General features: G+C 45.4%; 1 protein-coding gene across 1 annotated transcript in view; it reads left to right on the top strand.

The window, feature by feature from the left end:
* Positions 1 to 19395: 19395 nt before the first annotated feature.
* The window catches only part of cdh15 (cadherin 15, type 1, M-cadherin (myotubule)), an 83943-nt gene continuing 77866 nt past the window's right edge, over positions 19396 to 25472 (top strand). Inside the window, exon 1 of the mRNA XM_080188050.1 lies at positions 19396 to 19525. Coding sequence (XP_080044176.1) covers positions 19451 to 19525 — 75 coding nt within the window. The 5' untranslated portion in view covers positions 19396 to 19450. The remainder of the gene's footprint in view (positions 19526 to 25472) is intronic.

Genomic DNA, 25472 nt, shown 5'->3' with positions numbered 1-25472 from the left:
GCCTGTGTCCATTTTCATGCTGTGTTAATTATTTATATGTAGAGTTTTCATTAATTTTTCTAGTGCTTTCAATGTTAAACAATGTTAATTCTCCACCCCCATTGGAGGGCTGAAGGGCCTGTTTCCTGTGCTGTATTGTTCATTCCTTCAGCTCAAGCCTCAAGCATTCCAATGACTCTCTGTACCTGTGGGACTCGAGGTTTCCTGTGTCATTGTTTCAGTTTAAAGTAAGTTCATAACCACAGATTCAGGAAAAACAGGTTGTGCCTTTCAGATTTGAAGAGTTTTTTTGAGGAAGTCATTGGGGTTGTGAAGATGATGATGATGTCCAGCTAGACTTTCAAAACGCTTCTGATAAAATGCTCCTCACTCGAGTACGTCACAAGATGGAGTCTCAGCTTAGGAATGTGAAATTCTGGAATTGGTTCAAGTTGTGCAAACAGAAAGTTACAGTCAGTGGAGTGTTTATTAGTGGTGTCCCATTGGGCTTGGTCCACAGTGCTCTGCTCTTCAAGGTCTTCATTAATGGCCCTCGTCTGTGTTGTGAATATGGTATTAAATTTGCACATGACTCCAAAATATATACAATGATTAAGCTGCTAGAAGGGGAATGATATACAAAGGTACCTGGGTGCCCCAGTACACCAGTCACTGAAAGCAAGTGTACAGATATAGCAAGCTGTTAGGAAGGCAAAATGGTATGTTGCAAGAGGATTTGAGTACAGGAGCAAGAATGACTGACTGCAGCTGTTGAGAGACTTGGTGAGACCACAGGTGCAGTTTTGGTATCCTTATCTAGGAAAGAATATACTTACCATCGAGGGGATGCAGCCAAGGATCATCAGACTGATTCCTGGAATGGCAAGATTGTCATCTGAGGAGAGATTGAGTTAACTGGACCTGTATTCAGTAGAATTTAGAAGAATGAGAAGGGATCTAATTGAAATGTATAAAGTTCAGACGGAACTGGACAGGCTGGATGCAGAAATGTTATTTCCTGTGGCTGGGGAAGGGGGTTTAGAGCAAGGGGTCGCATTCTCAGGATTCGGGGTAGCCAGTTAGGACTGGGATGAAGAGAGACTTCTTCACAGTGGTGAACCTGTGGAATTCTCTGCCACAGAAGGCTGGGACAGTGTCAACATCAAATAGATGGTCAGTGTCTGTAGAGATCACGTTCAATCTTTTTTTTCTGCCCGTCCCAGGAGATTTTGCAGCAATAGAAGGGGTTTTATGGAAAGTGAAGGAAGGACAATGGTTCTGCCGTTGTGTTGTGAGGCAGATTTACTGGTCCATTGCTTTTGTATGTTTAATGTCTTCTGGTTTTCCTGTGCCTGTTTTTCTTTGAAGTGTGCAGGCTGCACTCGGCTGTATCTGGAATGTTAGTTAAACTGCGTCCAGTTGTGTATTATGGAAATGCTTGAAGTTTCTTTCGGATTTATCAAGTTGGTAAAGAAGCTGCCGGAAATTTTCCTGAAATCGCCAGCATGATTTAACCTTCTGCTGCAGGGTGGTGTTTGTAGCTGCTGTAAGTTAGTGGGTGCAGGGAGTGATGGGGGCAAGGAGATTGGGGGGATTGGGGCAGGAGATGGGCAAGAAATTGGAAATATGGCTAGTCCAAAGAACTTTTTCTTGCTTTCCATTGGATTGTTGGGAATTATCAGATTAACTTTAACCCCAGCGCAAAGCTGCTTAGCTACATCCAGCGCTTCAGGTGTTGCCAGTGTTGGGGCATCTTGTGAATATATGACCACTGAAAATCAAAAACTCCAAATGCCTGAACTCTTGAGCACTGGTACAAAGTAATGTGCAATTTTGCAGGTGATGTAATTCCTGAGTGTGTGAATAATGATAAGTGCACCTCATGGAGCGACATTTACAGAGTGACAGAAATTAACTCTGAGAAACCTTAATGATACAGAGTATGTGGAGAACTCTGGGAGTTGAGTGTGGGCACAGATACTGTATTCTTAGAGCAAAGTGCTGAACAAACAATGTAGTATTGTGTCATACGTCTCTGATCATTGAGTTATAAAGTGAGATGTTACATCAACTCTCCCTGGGATCAGATCGCAGATATCAAATCCAGCTGCTTAAAATGATGCAAGAAATTTGAATGTAGATTACTTGGAGAGAAGCAGATCATGAGTTAAGGAGATCAGTTAGAAAACACAAGGCAAATACTCCCTCTGAGAATCACCTACTTTGAATATTAAACTACAGTTAGAATATGTCCCATTTTGGGTGGCCTATTTTGGGAAAGATGTCATGACTATTTGAAAAGTGCAAAAATGATTTACAAAGATCCCAAATTTAAGAGTTTTGTTACGAGACAAGATTGAATAAACTCCTTTCATTAGAGTGGAAAAGGCTTCCTAATAAAAATCTTCAGAAGAGCAGAGGTTCTGATAAAGTCCATCACAAAGACCTGTTTCCAGGAAGCTGAGAGTTAAACCTCATGGTTTTCCCACAAGTCATGATGTGGATGTGCCGGTGTTGGACTGGGGTAAACACAGTAAAAAGTCTGACAACACCAGGTTTTAGTCCTTTTCACCTGACGAAAAGGGAGTCCCCTCGAAAGCTAGTGAGTTTACTATCAAATAAATCGGTTGGACTAAAACCTGGTGTTGTCAGACTTTTTACTGTGTTTCCCACAAGAGCAGAGGGACAAGAGACTCATGGTTATCATACCCGATAAGTTCAAAAAGCAACTGAATTCAATAAGTCTGCTCATTTGTCAGCCGTGAACGAAGATCATCAAAAAAGAACAGAAAGTTAATGCAAGTTTTTCAGGGAACCCAGTCAGCAATTTGTGTGAGCTGCAGTGCCACCTGTGGCTGCCCTGCCAATTACACCCAGATCTCAAAAGCCCATTTTAAACACTCATAAATGCCTAACCAGAAGTAATGTTAGAAATAGGAAAGCATTTGAAAAATAGAAATTACAAAGGGATACGGGAAAAAGCAGAGGAATGGAAGTACTGAGGTTTCGAGCTAATCCAGAGCCAGTACATAGAAAAGTCAATGACCAATTCCAAGTTCAAAAGCGAGGAAGAAATGGTCAAGAAGGTCTTACAAGTGGAGGAAAGTCATACCTGTTACAAACCCCAACAAGGAAAGGGCTGTGACATGATTTTTCTGATGGTTTTGATTGATTTATTATTGGCACATGTATTGTTTCGTGCACACTTTACAAAGCATACAGTTCATATAGAAGGAAAGGAGAGAGTGCAGAATGTAGTGTTACAGTCATAGCTAGAGTGTAGAGAAAGATCAACTTAATGCGAGGTAGGTCCATTCAAAAGTCTGACAGCAGCAGGGAAGAAGCTGTTCTTGATTGTGATCTCAGACTTTTGTACCTTTTTCCCGATGGAAGAAAGTGAAAGAGAGAATGTCTGGGGTTAATAGGGTCCTTGATTATGCTGGCTGCTTTTCTGAGACAGCGGGAAATGTAGACTGAGTCAATGGTTGGAGGCTGGTTTGTGTGATGTTCACGACCCTTTGTAGTTTCTTGCGATCTTGGTCAGAGCAGGAACCATACCAAGCTGTGATGCATCCAGACAAGACACTTTCTATGATGTATCTGTAAAAACTGGTGAGAGGTATAGTGGACATGCCGAATTTCCTTAGCCTCCTGAGAAAGTAGAGGTGTTTGTGTGCTTTCTTAACTATACTATAGGCATGGAGGGAATAGAACATAGAACATTACAGCGCAGAACAGGCCCTTCGGCCCACGATGTTGCGCCGACCAGTTACAAAACAATGACCCACTAACCTAAACCAATCCCTTCTCGTCCATAAACCTATCCACGGATCTCTTAAACGCCCCCAAACTAGGCGCATTTACAACTGCAGCAGGCAGGGCATTCCAATCCCTCACCACCCTCTGGGTAAAGAACCTACCCCTGACATCCCTCCTATAACTACCACCCCTTAATTTAAAGCCATGCCCCCTCGTGCTAGATTTCTCCATCAGAGGAAAAAGGCTATCACTATCCACCCTATCTAAACCTCTAATCATCTTACATGTTTCAATAAGGTCCCCTCTTAGCCACCTTCTTTCCAGCGAAAACAACCCCAAATCCCTCAGCCTCTCCTCATAGGACCTCCCCTCCATACCAGGCAACATCCTGGTAAACCTCCTCTGCACCCTCTCCAAAGCCTCCACATCCTTCCTGTAATGTGGGGACCAGAACTGCACACAGTACTCCAAGTGCGGCCGCACCAGAGTTGTGTACAGTTGCAACATGACGCTGCGACTCCTAAATTCAATCCCCCTACCAATAAACGCCAAGACACCGTATGCCTTCTTAACAACCTTATCTACTTGACTCCCAACTTTCAGGGATCTATGTACACATACACCTAGATCCCTCTGCTCATCCACACTATTCAAAGTCCTCCTGTTAGCCCTATACTCGACACATCTGTTATTCCTACCAAAGTGAATTACCTCACACTTCTCCGCATTAAACTCCATCCGCCACCTCTCGGCCCAGCTCTGCAACCTGTCTAAGTCTTCCTGCAAACTATGACACCCTTCATCACTATCTACCACACCTCTGACTTTGGTGTCATCAGCAAACTTACTAATCCACCCAACTATACCCTCATCCAGATCATTAATAAAAATTACAAACAGCAGTGGCCCCAAAACAGATCCCTGAGGCACACCACTCGAAACCGAACTCCATGATGAATATTTACCATCAACCACCAACCTCTGTCTCCTATCCGCTAGCCAATTCCTGATCCAATTCCCTAGATCACCCCCAATCCCATACATCTGCATTTTCTGCAGAAGCCTACCATGGTGAACCTTATCAAATGCCTTACTAAAATCCATATATACCACGTCCACTGCCTTACCCCCATCCACCTCTTTGGTCACTTTCTCAAAAAACTCAATAAGGTTAGTAAGGCACGACCTACCCGCCACAAAACCATGCTGACTATCTCCAATCAATTCTTTACTCTCCAAATAACTATAAATCCTATCCCGAATAATTTTTTCTAAAACCTTGCCCACAACAGAAGTGAGACTCACCGGTCTATAATTCCCGGGGAAGTCTCTGTTCCCCTTCTTAAACAATGGGACAACATTCGCTAACCTCCAATCTTCCGGTACTATACCAGAGGCCAACGACGACCTGAAGATCAGAGCCAGAGGCTCTGCAATCACTTCTCTTGCCTCCCAGAGAATCCTGGGGTAAATCCCATCCGGACCAGGGGACTTATCTATTTTCAGACCCTCCAGAATATCTAGCACAAGTTGAATAGGACAGGTTGTTGGTGATTTGGATATCTAGAAACTTGAAGTTCTCAACCATTTCCTTCATTGCACTGACGTTGAGGGAGAGATTATTGTTGCACCAGTTCACCAGATTCTGTTTCATTCCTGTACTCCATCTCATCATTGTTTGAGATCCGACCCACAACAGTGGTGACATCAGCAAACTTGAAAATGACAGTAGAGCAGAATTTGGCCACACAGTCATAGGTGTATAAGGAGTATCGTAGGGGGCTGAGAACACATAAGAACATAAGAAATAGGAGCAGGAGTAGGCCATCTAGCCCTTCGAGCCTGCCCCGCCATTCAATAAGATCATGGCTGATCTGTCGTGGCTCAGTTCCACTTTCCCACCCTCTCCCCATAACCCTTAATCCCCTCTCTTATCAAGAACCCATCAACCCGCTTCTTAAAAATATTTAGCGAGGCAGCCTCCACCACTTCAACGGGCAGAGAATTCCAGAGATTCACCACCCTTTGAGTGAAGAAGTTCCTCCTCAACTCTGTTCTAAACCACCTCCCCTTTATCTTGAGGCTGTGCCCCCTAGTCCTACTGTCTTTTTTGAGCGGGAAGAGTCTCTCCACCTCTATCCTATCCATCCCATTCATCATCTTATACGTCTCAATGAGATCTCCCCTCATTCTTCTAAACTCTAACGAGTACAAGCCTAGTTTATTCAGCCTCTCCTCATAGCTCAACCCCCTCAACTCCGGTATCAGCCTAGTAAACCTCCTCTGCACTCCCTCCAAGGCCAAAATATCTTTGCGCAGGTGCGGCGCCCAAAACTGCACACAGTACTCCAGGTGCGACCTCACCAATGCCCTATACAGCTGCAGCAAGACCTCCCTACTTTTATATTCAATCCCCCTCGCTATGAAGGCCAGCATCCCATTCGCCTTCCTGACCACCTGCTGCACCTGCAGGCTGGGTTTTTGCGACTCATGCACAAGGACCCCGAGGTCCCTCTGCACCGTCGCATGCTGCAGTTTTTCGCCACGTAAGTAATAGTCCTTCCTACCATTATTCCTACCAATGTGGACCACCTCACACTTGCCAACATTAAATTCCATTTGCCATTTCCTGGCCCATTCGCCCAGCCTATCTAGATCCTTCTGCAGACTCCCCACACCCTCCGCACAATTTGCCTTTCCCCCAATCTTGGTGTCATCAGCAAATTTCGACACCCTACACTCGGTTCCCTCCTCCAGATCATCTATATAAATGGTAAATAGCTGAGGCCCCAGCACCGACCCCTGGGGCACTCCACTAGTCACCATCCGCCAATCCGAATAGCACCCATTGACCCCCACTCTCTGCCTCCTATTTGACAACCAATCCTCTATCCACGCTAACACCCTACCCCCAACTCCATGTCCCCTGACCTTCTGCAATAACCTCTTGTGAGGTACCTTGTCAAACGCCTTCTGAAAATCCAGAAAGACCACATCCACTGGCTCTCCTCTATCCACCGCCCTAGACACATCCTCATAGAACTCCAGTAAATTTGTCAGACACGACTTCCCTTTAATGAAACCGTGTTGCGTCTGCTCTATCAAGCAATTCCCTTCAAGATGCCTCGCAGCCTTGTGGGCACCACTGTTGAGGATAATGGTGGAGGAGGTGTCACTGTCTATCCTTACTGATTGTGGTCTGTGAGTGAGGAAGGATCCAGTCACAGAGGGAGGTGCCAACGCCCAGGCCATGGAGTTGGAGAGGAGTTTCATGTGAATAACAGTGTTGAAGGCTGAGCTGTAATCTATAAATAGGAGTCTGACAAAGGTGCCCTTTATTATCCAGGTGTTCCAGGGTTGAATGTAGGGCTAGGGAGATGATGTCTCCTGTGGACCTGTTGCGGCAATAGATGAACTGTAGTTGATCCAAGCAATCTGGGAGGCAGGAAGTGATTGTGCTATAACTAATCTTTTGAAGCAAAGGTGATGATAATTATGCTTCTGCTGATGAACTGCAGTTTCTAAATGCATACGTTACCATCTCACTATGAGCTTGTTCTGATGGACAAAAAAATCTCAGTATCAGGAGATTAAATCGGGATCTGCAGAGAACTGTGGTTTTTCTAATCGTTTCATCCTCTGGAATTGGTCTGGGGAGAAAGCTCGGTGTTTGCTGAGTATCTGGTAAGTCCCTGGTGAGTGATAAAGTCTATTTCTATATGTAAGATTTAAAATAGAACAGAAATTTATGGTAAGATTAATAGGATAAATACGTGATGAAATAACTAAGTAGTTAATTAAAACATAAGTGTAGTAGGACTCTTGTGCTGACCCTTTATTCTGTGATCCTGAATTGGGGAAGCAATTTAATTCTTTAGATGCACTTTAAGGCACTGAGCCAGAACCCCAAGGTTATATTAGGAAGACAGACTAGACTCCAATATTTGTTTCCTTTTTGGAAAAATGTGAGGAAAAGGTACCTCACTCCGGGATTGATTCCACTGACAAAATTGGGACTTTATATCAAAATAAATATATCTCTAACAAAGGAAATGGCATAACCATTAACAGTTGAATAATTCTTAAAATAAAGGAAACAGTTTTAATTTCTAACTCATCACTGTTCCAGTTCCAAATGGACAACATTCCTCTTACAGAATTAAAGGTCACTTTAAATATAGTTGGCAATCGCAAAAATACTTGCTATAATAAGCATAGATAGCTTTGGAGTTTTCTGAGAGAGATGAGTTTCAGAGTAGCTTGCAGAAGCCTCTGTCTTCAAACAATTTCCAGCTAAAACTCCAACTCTGAACTGCAAAATCATATTTCCTTTTGCTACACACCCAGTGCTGCACAGGAACCAAATTATCACATAACCCTGTCAATCAACTTCCCAAAAGAATCTTTTATAGAATCATAGAGGTTTACAGCATGGAAACAGGCCCTTTGGCCCAATTTGTCCATGCCACTTTTTTTAAAACCCCTAAGCTAATCCCAATTGCTCACATTTGGCCCATATCCCTCCATAACCATTTTACCCATGTAACTATCTAAACACTTTTTAAAAGATAAAATTGTACCCGCCTCTACTACTACCTCTGGCAGCTTGTTCCAGATACTGTGTGAAAAAATTTCACCCTCTGTGTAAAAAAATTGCCCCTCTGGACATCTTTGTATCTCTCCCCGCTCATAAACCTTTGCCCTCTAGTTTTAGACTCCCCTACCTTTGGGAAAAGATATTAATTGGCTGATATGTGCCCCTCATTATTTTATAGACCTCTATAAAATCACCCCTCAGCCTCCTACGGTCCAGGGAAAGAAGTCCCAGTCTATCCAGCCTCTCCTTATAACTCAATCCATCAAGTCCCGGTAGCATCCTAGTAAATCTTTTCTGCACTCTTTCTTGTTTAATAATATCCTTTCTATAATAGGGTGACCAGAACTGTACACAGTATTCCAAGTGTGGCCTTACCAATGTCTTGTACAACTTCAACAAGACGTCCCAACTCCTGTATTCAATGTTCTGACCGATGAAACCAAACATGCCGAATGCCTTCTTCACCACTCTATCTACCTGTGACTCCACTTTCAAGGAGCTATGAACCTGTATCCCCAGATCTCTTTGTTCTGTAACTCTCCCCAACACCCCACCATTAACTGAGTAACTCCTGCCCTGGTTCAATCTACCAAAATACATCACCTCGCATTTATCTAAATTGAATGCCATTATGGGGAACAGCCGACTAATCGGATACGGGAAACATGTCGGCTAATGCTGACATTGGTTTCAGAGCAGGTAAGCTTTTTTTTCTTTTCTCATTTGTCACTTGGTAAGGGAAGTTCACTGGGATGGCAGTGCAGGCAGTGCAGTGTTCCTCCTGTGGGATGTTTGAGGTAGGGACACCATTAATGTCTCAGCGGAGTACACCTGCAGGAAGGGCACCCAATTCCAGCTCCTTGAAGTCTGTGTTAGGGAACTGAAGCTGGAACTGGATGAACTCAGGATCATTCGGGAGGCAGAGACAGTTATAGATAAAAGCTACAGGGAAGTAGTCAGTTCTGGAAATGAGGATACTTGGGTGACTGTTAGAAGGGATAAGAAGCAGTCAGTGCAGCGATCCCCTGTGGCCGTTTCTCCGAATAACAAGTATACCGTTTTGGATACTGTTGAGGGGGACGACTCACCAGGGGTAAGCCATGGGGTACAGGTCTCTGGCACAGAGTCTGCCCCTGTTGCTCAGAAGGGAAGGGCGGGGGGCGAGGAATAAAGCATCAGTCAATGGGGACTCCACAGTTAGGGGGACAGATAGGAGATTCTGTGGGAACGAGAGAGAATCGCGGTTTGTGAGTTGCCTCCCAGGTGCCGGGGTCCATGATGTCTCGGATCATATTTTCGGGATCTTTAAGGAAGAGGGGGACCACCCCCAAGTCGTGGTCCACAGAGGTATCAACGATATACAGGTAGGAAAAGGGATGGGGATGTAAGGCAGAAATTCAGGGAGTTGGGGTGGAAGCTTAGAGCTACAACAAACAGAGTTATTATCTCTGGTTTCTTACCTGTGCCACATGCCAGCGAGGAGAGGAATAGGGAGAGAGAGCAGTTGAACCCCTGGCTACAGAGATAGTGCAGGAGGGAGGGATTCCAATACCTGGACAATTGGGGGTCATTCTGGGGTAGGTGGGACCTCTACAAACAGGATGGTCTGCACCTGAACCAGAGGGGTACTAATAACCTGTGGGGGAAATTTGCTAATGCTCTTCAGGAGGGTTTAAATTAATTCAGCAGGGGGATGGGAACCTGAATTGTAGTTCCAAGTGTACAGGAGGTTGAGAGTAGTGAGGTCATGAATAAGGTTTCAAGGTCGCAGGAGTGTACCAGCAGGCAGGAGGGGGGTTTGAACAGTGTCTACTTCAATGCCAGGAGCATCTGGAATAAGATGGATGAACTTGTGGCCTGGATTGGTGCCTGGGACTTCGATGTTGTGGCCATTTCGGAGACATGGATAGAGCAGGGACAGGAATGGTTGTTGCAGGTTCCGGGGTTCAGATGTTTCAGTCAGAGCAGAGAAGGTGGTAGAAGAGGGGGAGGTGTGGCATTGTTAGTCAAGGACAGTATTACGGTGGCAGAAAGAACGTTTGATGTGGACCTGTCTATTGAGGTAGTATGGGCTGAGATTAGAAACAGGAAAGGAGAGGTCACACTGTTGGGAGTTTTTTATAGGCCTCCAAAAAGTTCCAGAGATGTAGAGGAAAGGATTGCAAAGGTGATCCTGGATAGGAGCGAAAGTAACAGGGTAGTTGTTATGGGGGACTTTAACTTTACAAATATCGATTGGAAAAGCTGTAGTTCAAACACGTTAGAGGGGTCAGTTTTTGTCCAATGTGTGCAGGAAGGTTTCCTGACACAGTATGTAGATAGGCCAACAAGAGGTGAGGCCACATTGGATTTGGTACTGGGTAATGAACCAGACCAGGTGTTAGACTTGGAGACAGGTGAACACTTTGGTGATAGTGACCACAATTCAGTTATGTTTACCTTAGTGATGGAAAGGGATAGGCATATACCAAAGGGCAGAAGTTATAGCTGGGGGAAAGGTAATTATGATGCGATTAGGTGAAATTTAGGATGTGGAAGGAAACTGCAGGGGATGGGCACAATTGAAATGTGGAGCTTGTTCAAGGAACAGCTACTGCTTGTCCTTGATAAGTGTGTATCTGTCAGGCAGGGAGGAAGTGGTCGAGCGAGGGAACCGTGGTGTACTAAGGAAGTTGAATCTCTGGTGAAGAGGAAGAAGGAGACTTATGTAAAGATGAGACGTGAAGGCTCAGTTAGGGCACTGGAGAGTTACAACTTAGCCATGAAGGAGCTAAAGAGAGAGTTAAGACGAGCCAAGAGCGGACATGAGAAGACTTTGGCGGATAGGATCAAGGAAAATCCTAAAGCTTTCTACAGGTATATCAGGAATAAAAGATTGACTAGGGTAAGATTAGGGCCAGTCAGGGACAGTAGTGGGAAGTTGTGTGTAGAGCCTGAAGAGATAGGAGAGGCACTAAATGAGTATTTTTCATCAGTATTCACATAAGAACATAAGAACATAAGAAATAGGAGCAGGGGTAGGCCAACTAGCCCTTCGAGCCTGCCCCGCCATTCAATAAGATCATGGCTGATCTGTCGTGGCTCAGTTCCACATTCCCGCCCTCTCCCCATATTAATTCACGCAGGAAAAATTCAGTGTAGTTGAGGAGAATACTGAGATACAGTCTTTTAGACGAGACAGGATTGAGGTACATAAGGATGAGGTGTTAGCAATTCTTGAGAGTATGGAAATAGATAAGTCCCCTGGGCCGGATGGGATTTACCCTAGGATTCTCTGGGAGGCTAGGGAGGAGATTGCAGAGCCTTTGGCTTTGACCTTCATGTCATCATTGGCTACAGGTATAGTGCTGAAGACTGGAGGATAGCAAATGTTGTCCCCTTGTTCAAGAAGGGGAGTGGAGACCATCCTGGGAATTATAGACCAGTGAGCCTTACTTCTGTTGAGGGCAAAGTTTTGGAAAGAATTATAAGGGATAAGATTTATAATCATCTAGAGGGAAATAAATTGATTAGGGATAGTCAACATGGTTTTGTGAAGGGTAGGTCGTGCCTTGCAAACCTTATCGAGTTTTTTGAAAAGGTGACCAAAGAGGTGGATAAGGGTAAGGCAGCTGACGTGGTATATATGGATTTTAGCAAAGCATTTGATAAGGTTCCCCGTGATAGGCTACTGCAGAAAATGCAGATGCGTGGGATTGAGGGTGATTTGGCAGGTTGGATCAGGAATTGGCTAGCTGATAGAAGACAGAGGGTGGTGGTTGATGGGAAATATTCATCCTGGAGTTCAGTTACTAGTGGTGTACCTCAAGGATCTGTTTTGGGGCCACTGCTGTTTGTCATTTTTATAAATGACCTAGATGAGGGTGTAGAAGGATGGATTAGTAAATTTGTGGATGACACTAAAGTCGGTGGAGTTGTGGACAGTGCGGAAGGATGTTGCAGGTTACAGAGGGACATAGATAAGCTGCAGAGCTGGGCTGAGAGGTGGCAGATGGAGTTTAATGTGGAAAAGTGTGAGGTGATTCACTTTGGAAGGAGTAACAGGAATACAGGGTACTGGGCTAATGATAAGTTACTTGGTAGTGTTGACGAGCAGAGAGATCTTGGGGTACACGTGCATAGCTCCCTGAAAGTTGGCACCCAGGTTGATAAGGTTGTTAAGAAGGCGTACGGTGTGTTAGCTTTTATTGGCAGAGGGATTGAATTTCGGAGCCGTGAGGTCATGTTACAACTGTACAAAACTCTGGTGTGGCCGCACTTGGAGTATTGCGTACAGTTCTGGTTGCCGTATTATAAGAAAGATGTGGAGGCATTGGAAAGGGTGCAGAGGAGGTTTACCAGGATGTTGCCTGGCATGGTGGGAAGGTCTTATGAGGAAAGGCTGAGGGACTTGAGGTTATTTTTCTTAGAGAGAAGAAGGTTAACAGGTGATTTAATAGAGGCATTCAAGATGATCAGAGGATTAGATAGGGTGGACAGTGAGAGCCTTTTTCCTCGGATGGAGATGGCTAACATGAGGTGACATAGCTTTAAATTGAGGGGTGAATAGATATAGGACAGATGTCAGAGGTAAGTTCTTTACTCAGAGAGTAGTCAGGGCGTGGAATGCCCTGCCTGCAACAGTAATGGACTCGCCAACTTTAAGGGCGTTCAAATGGTCATTGGATAAACATGGATGATATTGGAATAGTTTAGGTTAGAAGTGTAGGCCTCTGTTTAAAAAGGGAGGTAGACAAAAGGCAGGTAACTACAGGCCGGTTAGCTTAACATCGTTGTTGGGAAAATGCTAGAATCCATCATTAAGGAAGAAATAGCAGGACACCTGGAAAAGAATGGTTTCATCAAGCAGACGCAGCATGGATTCATGAAGGGAAAGTTGTGTTTGATGAATTTACTGAATTTTTATGAAGATGTAACGACTGCAGTTGACAGAGGGGAACCGGTGGATGTGGAGTTTTTAGATTTCCAGAAGGCGTTCGATAAGGTGCCTCACAAAAGGTTGCTGCAAAAGATAAAGGTGCACGGAGTTGGGGATAAAGTGTTAGTGTGGATTGAGAATTGGTTGTCTAACAGGAAGCAGAGAGTTGGAATAAATGGGTGCTTTTCTGATTGGCAGTTGGTGACGAGTGGAGTGCTGCAGGGATCGGTGCTGGGGCCTCAACTGTTTACCATTTACATAGATGATCTATGGAGAAGGGGGCTGAGTGTAGGGTGTCAAAATTTGCTGATGGCACAAAGATGAGTGGAAAAGCCAATTGCGTGGAGGGTGTGGAAAGTCTGCAGAGAGATCTGGATAGGCTGAGTGAGTGGGCGAGGACCTGGCAGATGGAGTATAATGTTGGCAAATGTGAGGTTATCCACTTTGGAAGGAATAATAGTAAAATGGAATATTATTTAAATGGTGAAAAATTACAACATGTTACTGTGCAGAGGGACCTGGGGGTCCTTGTGCATGAATCGCAAAAACCCAGTCTGCAGGTGCAGCAGGTGATTGAGAAGGCGAATGGGATGTTGGCCTTTATAGCGAGGGGGATAGAATATAAAAGCAGGGAGGTCTTGCTGCAACTGTACAGGGCACTGGTGAGACCGCAACTAGAGTACTGTGTGCAGTTTTGGTCCCCTTATTTGTGAAAGGATATATTAGCTTTGGAGGGAGTGCAGAGAAGGTTCAACAGGCTGATACCAGAGATGAGGGGGTTAGATTATGAGGAGAGATTGAGTAGATTGGGCCTGTACTCATTGGAGTTTAGAAGGCTGATGGGAGATCTTATAGCGAGATATAAGATAATGAAGGGGCTAGACAGGGTAGAGGCAGAGAGATTATTTCCACTTAGAATGGAAGCAAGAACTAGAGGGCACAGCCTCAAAATAAGGGGGAGTCAATTTAGAACAGAGTTGAGGAGGAACAACTTCACTCAAAGGGTGGTGAATCTCTGGAATTCTCTGCCCGTTGAAGTGGTGGAGGCTGCCTCGCTAAATATATTTAAGACGCGGGTTGATGGGTTTCTGATAGACAGGGGAATTAAGGGTTATGGGGAGAAAGCGGGAAAGTGGAACTGATTCACTTCAGATCAGCCATGATCTTATTGAATGGCGGGGCAGGCTCAAGGGGCTAGATGGCCTACTCCTGCTCCTATTTCTTATGTTCTTATGGGTTTTAGATTGGTTTTTCACAGTTGGTGCAACATCGAGGGCCAAAGGGCCTGTACTGCGCTGTAATGTTCCATGTTCTAATGGATACGGGGAACCGGCCGGTTAATGGGATACGGGGAAACCGGCCGGTTAATGGGATACGGGGAACCGGCTGGTTATTGGGATACGGGGAAACCGGCCGGTTAATGGGATACGGGGAACCGGCCGGTTATTGGGATACGGGGAAACCGGCCGGTTAATGGGATACGGGGAACCGGCCGGTTAATGGGATACGGGGAACCGGCCGGTTAATGGGGTTGCAGTGGGGGTCAGTATCTATCTCACTGAGTGGTGGACAGTGGATAGATGGGCTCCTCCTGTTCCTGTATTTCACCCTCAGTCACTGCACCCCCTGGTTCCTCCCATTCAACTGTGTTTTTTTTTGCTTACGCTATCACTTTCCCTCTCTACCAGATCCTTATCCAATCCACTCAGTTCCCAGGAATGTTTTACTTTGAAGCTGTGACCTTGCTTTAACAATAATTAAATCCTGTTAAATCGCTCTCTATTGCTGTTAGGGTGAAAGAGTTAAACTTTGTTTTATTATTTCTGTCCTAGGGCTGGGTGGGCAAAGCTAGACGGTCTGACTAAGTCACCAGACTGACAGACTGAGCCAGACAGATTGAGACTGACACAGACAAACTGAGTCAGAGACAGAGTCAGAGACAGCGGTGGATAGAGGAGAGCCGGTGGATGTGGTCTTTCTGGATTTTCAGAAGGCGTTTGATAAGGTACCTCACAAGAGGTTATTGCAGAAGGTCAGGGGACATGGAGTTGGGGGTAGGGTGTTAGCGTGGATAGAGGATTGGTTGTCAAATAGGAGGCAGAGAGTGGGGGTCAATGGGTGTTATTCGGATTGGCGGATGGTGACTAGTGGAGTGCCCCAGGGGTCGGTGCTGGGGCCTCAGCTATTTACCATTTATATAGATGATCTGGAGGAGGGAACCGAGTGTAGGGTGTCAAAATTTGCTGATGACACCAAGATTGGGGGAACGGCAAATTGTGCGGAGGGTGTGGAGAGTCTGCAGGAGGATCTAGATAGGCTGGGCAAATGGGCCAGGAACTGGCAAATGGAATTTAATGTTGGCAAGTGCGAGGTGGTCCACTTTGGTAGGAATAATGGTAGGAAGGATTATTACTTACATGGAGAAAAACTGCAGCAGGCGACGGTGCAGAGGGACCTCGGGGTCCTTGTGCATGAGTCGCAAAAACCCAGCTTGCAGGTGCAGCAGGTGGTCAGGAAGGCGAATGGGATGCTGGCCTTCATCGCGAGGGGGATTGAATATAAAAGTAGGGAGGTCTTGCTGCAGCTGTATAGGGCACTGGTGAGGCCACAGCTGGAGTACTGTGTGCAGTTTTGGTCGCCGTACTTACGCAAGGATATTTTGGCCTTGGAGGGAGTGCAGAGGAGGTTTACTAGGCTGATACTGGAGTTGAGGGGGTTGAGCTATGAGGAGAGGCTGAATAAACTAGGCTTGTACTCGTTAGAGTTTAGAAGAATGAGGGGAGATCTCATTGAGATGTATAAGATGATGAATGGGATGGATAGGATAGAGGTGGAGAGACTCTTCCCGCTCAGAAAGGACAGTAGGACTAGGGGGCACAGCCTCAAGATAAAGGGGGGGCGGTTTAGAATGGAGTTGAGGAGGAACTTCTTCACTCAAAGGGTGGTGAATCTCTGGAATTCTCTGCCCGTTGAAGTGGTGGAGGCTGCCTCGCTAAATATTTTTAAGACGTGGGTTGATGGGTTTTTGATAAGCGAGGGGATTAAGGGTTATGGGGAGAGGGCGGGAATGTGGAACTGAGCCACGACAGATCAGCCATGATCTTATTGAATGGCGGGGCAGGCTCGAAGGGCTGGATGGCCTACTCCTGCTCCTATTTCTTATGTTCTTATGACTAAATCAGACAGACTGAGACAGTCTGACAGAGGCAGACAATCAGACAGACTGAGACAGTCTGACAGACAGTCAGACTGAGGCAGAGCCCAGAGTGCTGCCACCTCCTGGTCACAGCTGAGATGCCTGAATTTGTGTGACTCTAGCACCACCCTGTGGACATGGCAGGGTTTTGCAAAATTAAAATTCTGTCAAAACTCACTTCAAATAAAGGGAAGAGTGAGAGAGGGAAAGCAGAGGGCCAGGAGGGGGGAGGTGAGAGGGAGAGGAGAGAGGGATGAGGGATGAGGGAGAGGAGAGGAGAGGGATGAGGGAGGAAAGAGGGACGAGGGAAAGGAGGTGAGGGAGGAGAGAGGGATGAGGGAGGGGGAGGGATGAGAGAGAGGAGAGGTGAGGGAGGGGGAAGCAGAGGGAAAGGTCCCGATCATATGTAGTATCCCAGCTGCAGTCAGCAGTGGTGATGTGTGCAGGCACTCAATCATTTTACAGTGAGGGAGTTAGGGGTGGAGGGCTGTCTACAACTCACTGAGTCACTACCTAGAAATGAAAGCCTTTAAACCGGAGTAGATGGATTGTCTGGACAGCTGGCAATCCTTCTGTTCAGAGAACTTTTATGATCAACCTTGCCTGGTTACAGTCTTCAACCCAACATCTTACTATCAGTGAGCTGTATGACAGAGTGTGATGGCAGGAAGGGGATGTTTACCAACGTGATTTCTGGACCTGTTGTCCTGCCTGGGTGTGAAATTAAACTGATGCAGGGGAAACACCAATCCGATTACACTGAAACCCCACAAAACTCTTCAACAATTTGAGATGGTTCCACCATCCAATCACACCACAGCAATGCTGAGATCCTGGAACATTTTCGGTATTTTGGGAGCTTTCATTCAATAAAGGCAACAAAATTCATCGTCTCCAATCTGCCAGCTCAGTTTTCAGGATCTCAGACCTGAGATTAAAGTTATAGTTTATCAGAGAGCAGTGATCCGTGCATCTATAAACTGTACAAACAGACAACCTGCAGCCTGCCTCAGAGCAATGGGGTGAAGTACTACCCGGGTAAGAGTAAATTCATAAAACCACCCCAATTCACTGTTACAACAGACTTTTCAATTTCAAATGAAGCGTGTGCAATTCATTAACAACATGAAAATGGAAGAGAACATGATTGCTGAAAGTTTGAGGTGTTGTATCAGGATATAACAGCCGGGATTCTCCGACTTTGCCTTGGGCTGGGATTTTCCGGTCCTGATGGAGATTTCTTTGTCCTCGTTGTCAGGGGTGGGGTGTATGAGAAAGGTAATCTCTGCCCAAACCACCCAGCACTAAACTGATCAACAATACCACTCACTAACTATTATCACTCTGTAATCCCAGTGTAGCCACTATCTCTCATTCTGTAAACCCAGAGTAAACCATATCACTCACCCTGTAATCTCACATCCAGATTCTCTCATGCTGTAACCCAGTGTAACGATTATTTCTCATCCAGTAATGCCTCTTGAATCAGTATCTATCACTCTGTAATCCCAGGGTAACCAGTATCTCTCTCTGTCTGTAATCCCAGAGTAACTAATATCTCTCTCTCTGTAATGCCAGTGTAAATAATACTCTCATTCTCTGAACTCTCTTCCCTTATTTTAATCGATTCTTGACAGGTGGGTGTTGTTGCAAAACCTGCCATTTATTCTTCATCTCACAGCCTCTCGGGGACAGCTAAACATTGTCCACCTTTCTATGGGTCTGGAGTTAATGTTATGCTGGGACTGGGTCAGTTTGGCCAATGTCCTCCCTGAAGAGCGTTAATGAACCAGATTGGTGTTTACGACAATCCAACAGCTTTGTTGATTCCAGGTTTCTGTTTCCAGGTTCTCAAGACTGAATTCCAATTCTTCGAGTGAAATTGGAAGTCTCTCTCTCTGAACTATTATCCCTTGAAGAACAGCAGATTGGATTGATGTTTGGATAAACTCTCCTCAGGCCAGCTCATCGTGAACTTGGTGAACAGAAACATTCCATCTTGGCCTCTGCTGAACATAGCTGAGGATCCTTTAACTCTTTTTTATTTGTCTGTGGGTGTCACTGGCTGGGCCAGCATTTATTACCCATTTAAGAGTCAACCACAATCTGTGGTTCTGGAGTCATGTGTAGGCCAGACCAGGTAAGGACGGCAGATTTCCTTCCCTAAAGGACATTAATGAACCAGATTTGTTTTTTTCAACAATGGTTTTGTAGTCATCAATAGACTTTTAATTCCAGCTTTCTATTGGATTTAATTTTCTGCCACAGTGGGATTTGAACCCGGATTCCTGAATGACATTATCACCACTATCTCCCCTTCCACCCCTCTCATTGTGCTGATACTGAAATTTTCAATTTAAAGGACACATTTCTTTAGATACATTTGTCTTCTCAACATTCCCACTTCTGATTTACCTTCAAATTTCATTTGACTTGTTTCCTCTATCTTCATTTTTGGAAGTTTCTGCTTTGAGTTTGTGAAGCCTGATACCCACTCTGTGATATTCAGTGACAGAACCTTGTATATATATTAATTCTCACAACATGCTCCTGAGAAGCGAAGTCAACATTTGTTTTTTTTGCACCCTGTCACAGGACAGTTAATTATCAGTCACCGTGTCACCTTGTGCATTAATAATTGCAACAAATTAATCAATTGTTCATCGTGTTAAAATATCACAATCTGAGTGACTTGCTCAAAGCCAGCATTGAGTGAAGAGGGTGGGGGTGGGGAGAGAGGGGAGTGGATGGTCTGGGGACACTTTGATGGGGAGCAGCTGTTTTCTGTCTGTCTTTCTCTCCACAATTGCTGTGTGTCAGGACACGAATATTTCAATCCGCCCCTCGCTCTCTCCTTAGCACATGTGCTGTCAGTCAATTAGTTTTCCTGGACCCTGTGCAGCCCGTCAGCTGTCAGTTAATTGGTGTCCCAGAAACAACAGATCACACAGACCAGCTCCAACTCACTTTATTTCTATAGGGCTTCCTGTCGTACTCTCCGATGTTCTGTCTCTCCAGCTTTGGGATGTGGGCTGAAACCTGTATTACTCTGCTGACTGTGGTAGCAGTTCTTCAGGTATGTTCTGTATATGCATGTAAAATGTGTGTATTTAAGGAATTGTGCTAAAGAGTGAGAGTTAAGGGATGTGTGTTCCCTATCACTCCTCTGTCCACTGACCTACACTGGGTCCTGCTCCAGCAGTGATTTTAATATTCTCGTGTTTGATTTCCAATCCCTTCCTGGTATCATTCTCCCCATTTCTCTAATCTCCTCCAGCCAATTCAGTGAAACCTCTGCCCTCCTCCTTCCAGCCTCTTGAACATTCCCAGTGTTAAACACTCTACCATCAGCGGCCGTGCCTTCTGCACTAAGCTCCACAATTCCTTCCCTAAATCTCTCTCTGCCTCACTTTCCTCCTTTAAGACACTCTTTAAAACCTCTGCCTTTTTGAGCAAGCTTTTGGCCACCTGAGCTAATATCTCTTTATGCAGCTTGGTGTCAGATGTTTTATAATTCCTCTGAAAACACCTTGGGTTTTTCATTATCTTAAATGTGCTGTATTAATACAAGTTGCTGAGTGTGTACATGTTGTGGTGGTTGGTGTAATGTGTGTGTGCCGTGTTTAGGGGGTGCATGTGAGTTTGAGAGTATAAAGTGGGGTGTGTGCATGGTCTGATATAAAGGTTGTATCAGGTTAGTTAGTATCCCTGGTAGGGTTGGTGATTACATTTGGACAGATTGATCACAATCACATTTGGTTTGCGCTTTTTGCAGTGGTATCAGTTTTGTTGGGTGGAACTTTCTGTAAAATGGGAGATATGAGTCAGATAGATTCCCATCTCCACAATTTTGCTTCAATTGACTTCAATACAAACAAGATTTGAGAGATTCTTTCAGAAATGCAATCTGCAACACCCACTTTCTGGTAAAAGTATTAAGATTGACTGAAAGCAGTTGCTGGGACAAGGTAAATGCTAAATATCTTGGAAGGAGCGACTGTGTAAGTGCCAGTGAAGATGTGAGCCTGGAATCTCACTCTGTATAACATACAGACTGTGAATACAGGAATCTGCTCTATCTTAGGAACAGGGGGAGGTCCATCAGCCTCATGGGATTTCTGCCATTCAATTAGAGCTGATTTCTACCCAAATTCTGTTCACCTGCCTTTGTTCTGTGACTCTCAAAGTGGAACAATAATCTCCGTATTCTCTGTTTGGAATTTTTCAATTGACCCCCCCCTCCCCAACCTCTACGACCATTTGGAGATTTGTAGGAGAGAGTTCCAGATTTTCACTCCACTTTGCCTGAGGAAATGCTTCCTGACATCATCCCTGAACAGCCTGCCTCCAATTTTAATGTTGCCCCCTTGATCTGAACTCTCTACCATCATTCCCACCATTCTCCAACCTGCTCACCAGAGGCAATAGTTCCTATCAAATTCCTCTAAATATCTCAATCCCTCAATCTTTTATACTCTGGAGAATAAAAGCCTAGCTCTACAAAAGCATTACAATATACTGCAGATTTTGGAAATCCTGGCAGTGTCTGTGGAGAGAGAAACATTGAACATTTCACCTCTTTGACCTTCCATCTTAAATGGAAAAGTTTAGATGTAAGGGGTGGCACAATGATTAGCGCTGCTAACCTGGGTTCGATTCTGGTCTTGGATCACTGTGTGGAGTTTGCATGTTCTCCCTGTGTCTGTGTGGGTTTCCTCCAAGTGCTCCAGTTTCCTCCTACAGTCCAAAGATGTGCTGGTTAGATGGATTAGCCATGAGAAATATGCGGTCTTATGTGTGGGAGTGGGCATGGTTCAGATACTCTGTCAAAGAGTCGCTGCAGATCTGATGGGCCAAACGGCCTCTGTAGAGATTTTATGATTCTATAACAGCATGTGGAGGTAACTGGTGGGAGTGGGGGATAAACTAAAAGGAAAAGTCTGTGATAGGCTGGACAGCAAGAGAGATTAAAAGACAATAGGGTTCATGGTGCGAGGACAGATAGAGAAAGATGAGATGTGTGTAAAGGGGTGATTGGCAGGTGGATGTAATAGTTATTGTCCAAAATGAAAAAAAGAAAAAAACTAAACAAAGGGAAAGTAAATCGGGGTAAATAGTAAATTCTGAAATTGTTAAAGAGAGAGCCTGGAACACTGTAAAATGCCAAATCAAAAGAAGAGATTCTCCTTCAGCTTATGTTGAGCTTCACCAGAACACTATAGGAGCAGGGGACAGAAATATCAGAGTGGGAGCAATTAAAATAACAAACAAACAGAAACTGGGGAGTCTGAGAGTCCCTAAACATCAACTCTGGACCTTATGAAGTCTCATGGCACCAGGTCAAACATGGGCAAGGAAACCTCCTGCTCACTAACTGTCCCCCTCTCAGTGATGAATCTGTACTCCTCAATGTTAAACACCACTTGGAGGAAGCACTGAGGGTGACAAGGATACAGACTGTACTCTGGGTGGTGGACTTCAATGTCCATCACCACTGTGGCTGGGTGGTCCCAGCACAGACCAAGCTGGTCGGATCCTCAAGGACATTGTTGCTAGACTGGGATGTGTCGAGTGGTGAGGCAGCCTAAAGAGAGAGAAACATACTGAGGAACCTCATCCTCCCCAAACTGCCAGCTTCAGATAAATCGATCTGTGGCAATATCAGTAGCAATGATCACAGCCCTTGTGGAGACAAAGTTTCATTTTCACATTGAGCATACCCTCCACCGTGCTTCCACCCTGCTAAATGGGATAGACTTTGAACAGAGCTAGCAATCCAAGACTGGGCACCATGAGGTGCTGTGGGCCATCCGCAGAATTGTACTCATCCACAATCTGTAACCTCATGGCCCAGTATATTCCCCACTCTACCATTACCAAGCCTGGAGATCAATCCTGGGTTAATGTAGAGGACAGGAAGGTATGCCAGGCATATCTAAAAATGAGGTGTCAATCTGGCAACAAGGAGTTCCAGTAAAACTAGTGTCAGTGGGAACTGGAAGGAAAACTGGTTGGAAGATGACAGTGGAGGTCAGAGATCAGTCACCTCAGCTCCAGGACATCACAGCAAGACTTTCTCAGGGTTAGTCTTCTAAAACAAAGAAAAGTACAGACAGGAACAGGCCCTTTGGCCTCCAAGTCAGTGCAGATCATGATGCTCTAACCATCTAGGCTCAACCATCTTTAGCTACTTCACCAATGACCTTCCTTCCATCATAAAGTCAGAAGTAGGGATGTTCACTGATGAGTGAACAAGGTCAGCACCATTCATGACTTCTCCATGTCCAAAGGCAACAAGATCAGAACAAAATCCAGGCAGGTAATGAACATAGCCAATAAGAGAGAATCTAACCTTTGCCCCTTGTGGAGAGGGGTTATGAATGTTGATAAATAAACAAGGTGACTGGGGTTTGGTTGCACTTGCCTAGATTGTCACTAACTGGACTATGCGCATGGACACTCAGCTCCCTCCACCCCTGCACTCCTTTAAGAATTTTTCCCTTTTGTTTATATTTCTCTCCACGTTCTTCTGACCAAAATACATCACCTCACACTTCTTCGCATTGAACTTCATCTGCACCTACCTGTCCACTCCACCAACTTACCTATGTCCATTTGAAACACTACCCTCTCCACAGTTTATAATTCTTCCACAATCTTTGAAGCTGCCCTTTAATAAGGGCCTTACTAAAGTCCATGTAGACAACATCCGCCGCCTTCCCTTCATCCACTTTCCTGGTAACCTCCTCGAAAAACTCTAATAGATTGGTTACACATGACCTACCACGCATAAAGGCATGTTGACTCTCCATAATAAGTCCCTGTCTATCCAAATATTTGTAGATCCTATCCCTGAAATCTGATAGCTGAAAGCCTCCCTCCTACACCAGCTGTTTAGCCACATGTTGAGCCGCACTACCTTCCGATTCCTACCCTCACTGGCACATAGTACAGGGAATAATCCCAGAGGTCCTGCTTTTTAACTTTCTATCTAACTCCCTAAACTGCCGCTGCAGGATCTCCTCACTCTTCCTGCCAATGTCATTGGTACCAATATGAAAAACGACTTCTGGTCATTTACCCTCTCCCTTCAGAATGTTTTCTGCCCGTTCAGAGACATCCTGGACCCTGGCATCAGGGAGGTAACATCCCCTCCTGGAGTCTCTCTCACAGAAGAAATGCCTATCTGTGTCCCTGACTATAGAGTTCCCGATAACTCCAGTGCTTAACAGCAGAGCCAGCCGTGGTTCCACTGCTCTGGCTCATTGTTCTTTGGAGCAAGCTGAGAGGAGGATCGATTTGTGGCTGGAGTGTGAAGGTAAGCGATTGACTGTCTTTGCAGTTTTTCACAGGTTTTTACTTTTTTCAAGTTACTTTAACTGAAAAGCGGAAGTGGGCCGCGGGGTGAGCTGGGAAGGGTTTTTGTTTTAGCGTGTGAGGTTTAAAAGGCAGGCCGCACTATCCAGCGGGCAGTACTGGGTGAAGAGTGAGAGCTGAAGGTCTTTGGCTCAATGGGCTTAGGCAGACAGGAGCGAGGCAGGGTAGCATTAATTCTTAATTACTTTTCCTGTGTTATTTGAAGACAAGGGGAATTATGAGTGTGAGGCCAGTTTGTTGTTCTCAGTGTCAGATGTGGGAGGTCCTGGAGTCTCCCGGCCTCCCGGACGTCCATATCTGTGCTGGGTGTGTCGAGCTGCGGCTCCTAAGGGACCGCGTTAGGGAACTGGAGCTGCAGCTCCATGAGCTCTGTCTGGTCAGGGAGAACGAGGAGGTGATAGAGAGGAGTTACTGGCAGGTGGTCACACCGGGGCCACGGGAGGCAGGGATGTGGGTCACGGTTAGGAAGGGGAAAGGTCAGGTACTAGAGAGTACCCCAGTGGATGTGCCCCTTAACAATAAGTACTCCTGTTTGAGTACTGTTGGGGGGGAACAGCCTGCCTGGGGAAAGCAACAGTGACCGTGTCTCCGGCACAGAATCCGGCCCTGTGGCTCAGAAGGGTAGGGAAAGGAGAATTTAAACTAAAATGGTTTGGGAGGAGGGAATCAAAACAAAGTGACGGGGAGCGAGGAGGTTCGCTCACAAATAGAGTTTGTCGACAGTGTGAGAGGGAGGATAGGCAGGTGATAGAGAAGGGGAGTGCTCAGAGCAAAGGTTTGAGATGTGTCTATTTTAATGCAAAGAGTGTTGTGAACAAAGTGGATGAGCTTAGAGTGTGGATCACTACTTGGAATTGTGATGTGGTGGCCAATTACAGAGACTTGGATGACTCAGGGACAGGACTGGATACTTCAAGTGCCGGGTTTCAAATGTTTTAGGAGGGACAGGGAGGGAGGAAAAAGCGGTGGGGGAGTGGCACTGTTGATCAGAGATAGTGTCACGGCTGTAGAGAAGATGGACACCATGGAGGGACTGTCTACGGAGTCTCTGTGGGTGGAGGTTCGGAACAGGAAGGGGATCAATAACTTTACTGGGTGTTTTCTATAGGCCGCCCAATAGTAACAGGAATGTTGAGGAGTGGATAGGGAAACAAATCCTGGAGAGATGTAATAATCATGATGTGGGTATGCCGGCGTTGGACTGGTGTAAACACAGTAAAAAGTCTGACAACACCAGGTTTTAGTCCAACCTATTTATTTGATAATAGACTCGCAAGCTTTCGGGTTAGCCCCTTCGTCAGGTGAATGGAGAGTTCTGGCCTCAGACAGAGCATATAAAGCACAGACAGTTTAGAGATTACTGATTAGAATGCGAATCCTTACACCTAACCTGCTGTTCAAGACCTGAAGTGGCTGACAATGTGAGTGGAAGGAGCACTGATCACAGTTTAAAGAGATGTGTATTGTCTCCAGACAGTACAGTAAGTAAGCATTCTCCAAGGCGGCCTTCACGACACACGACAGCGCAGAGTCGCTGAACAGAGACTGATAGCCAAGTTCCGCACACATGAGGACGGTCTCAACAGGGATCTTGGGTTCATGTCACACTATCTGTAACCCCCGTGACTTGCCTGGGTTTGCAAAAC

Source organism: Carcharhinus amblyrhynchos, chromosome 4 (assembly GCF_965287045.1).
Source record: "Carcharhinus amblyrhynchos chromosome 4, sCarAmb.v2.hapA, whole genome shotgun sequence".
In the NCBI taxonomy this organism is placed as follows: domain Eukaryota; kingdom Metazoa; phylum Chordata; class Chondrichthyes; order Carcharhiniformes; family Carcharhinidae; genus Carcharhinus; species Carcharhinus amblyrhynchos.
Note: the sequence above shows the minus strand (reverse complement) of the source record. Positions and strands in the feature narration are given on the sequence as shown.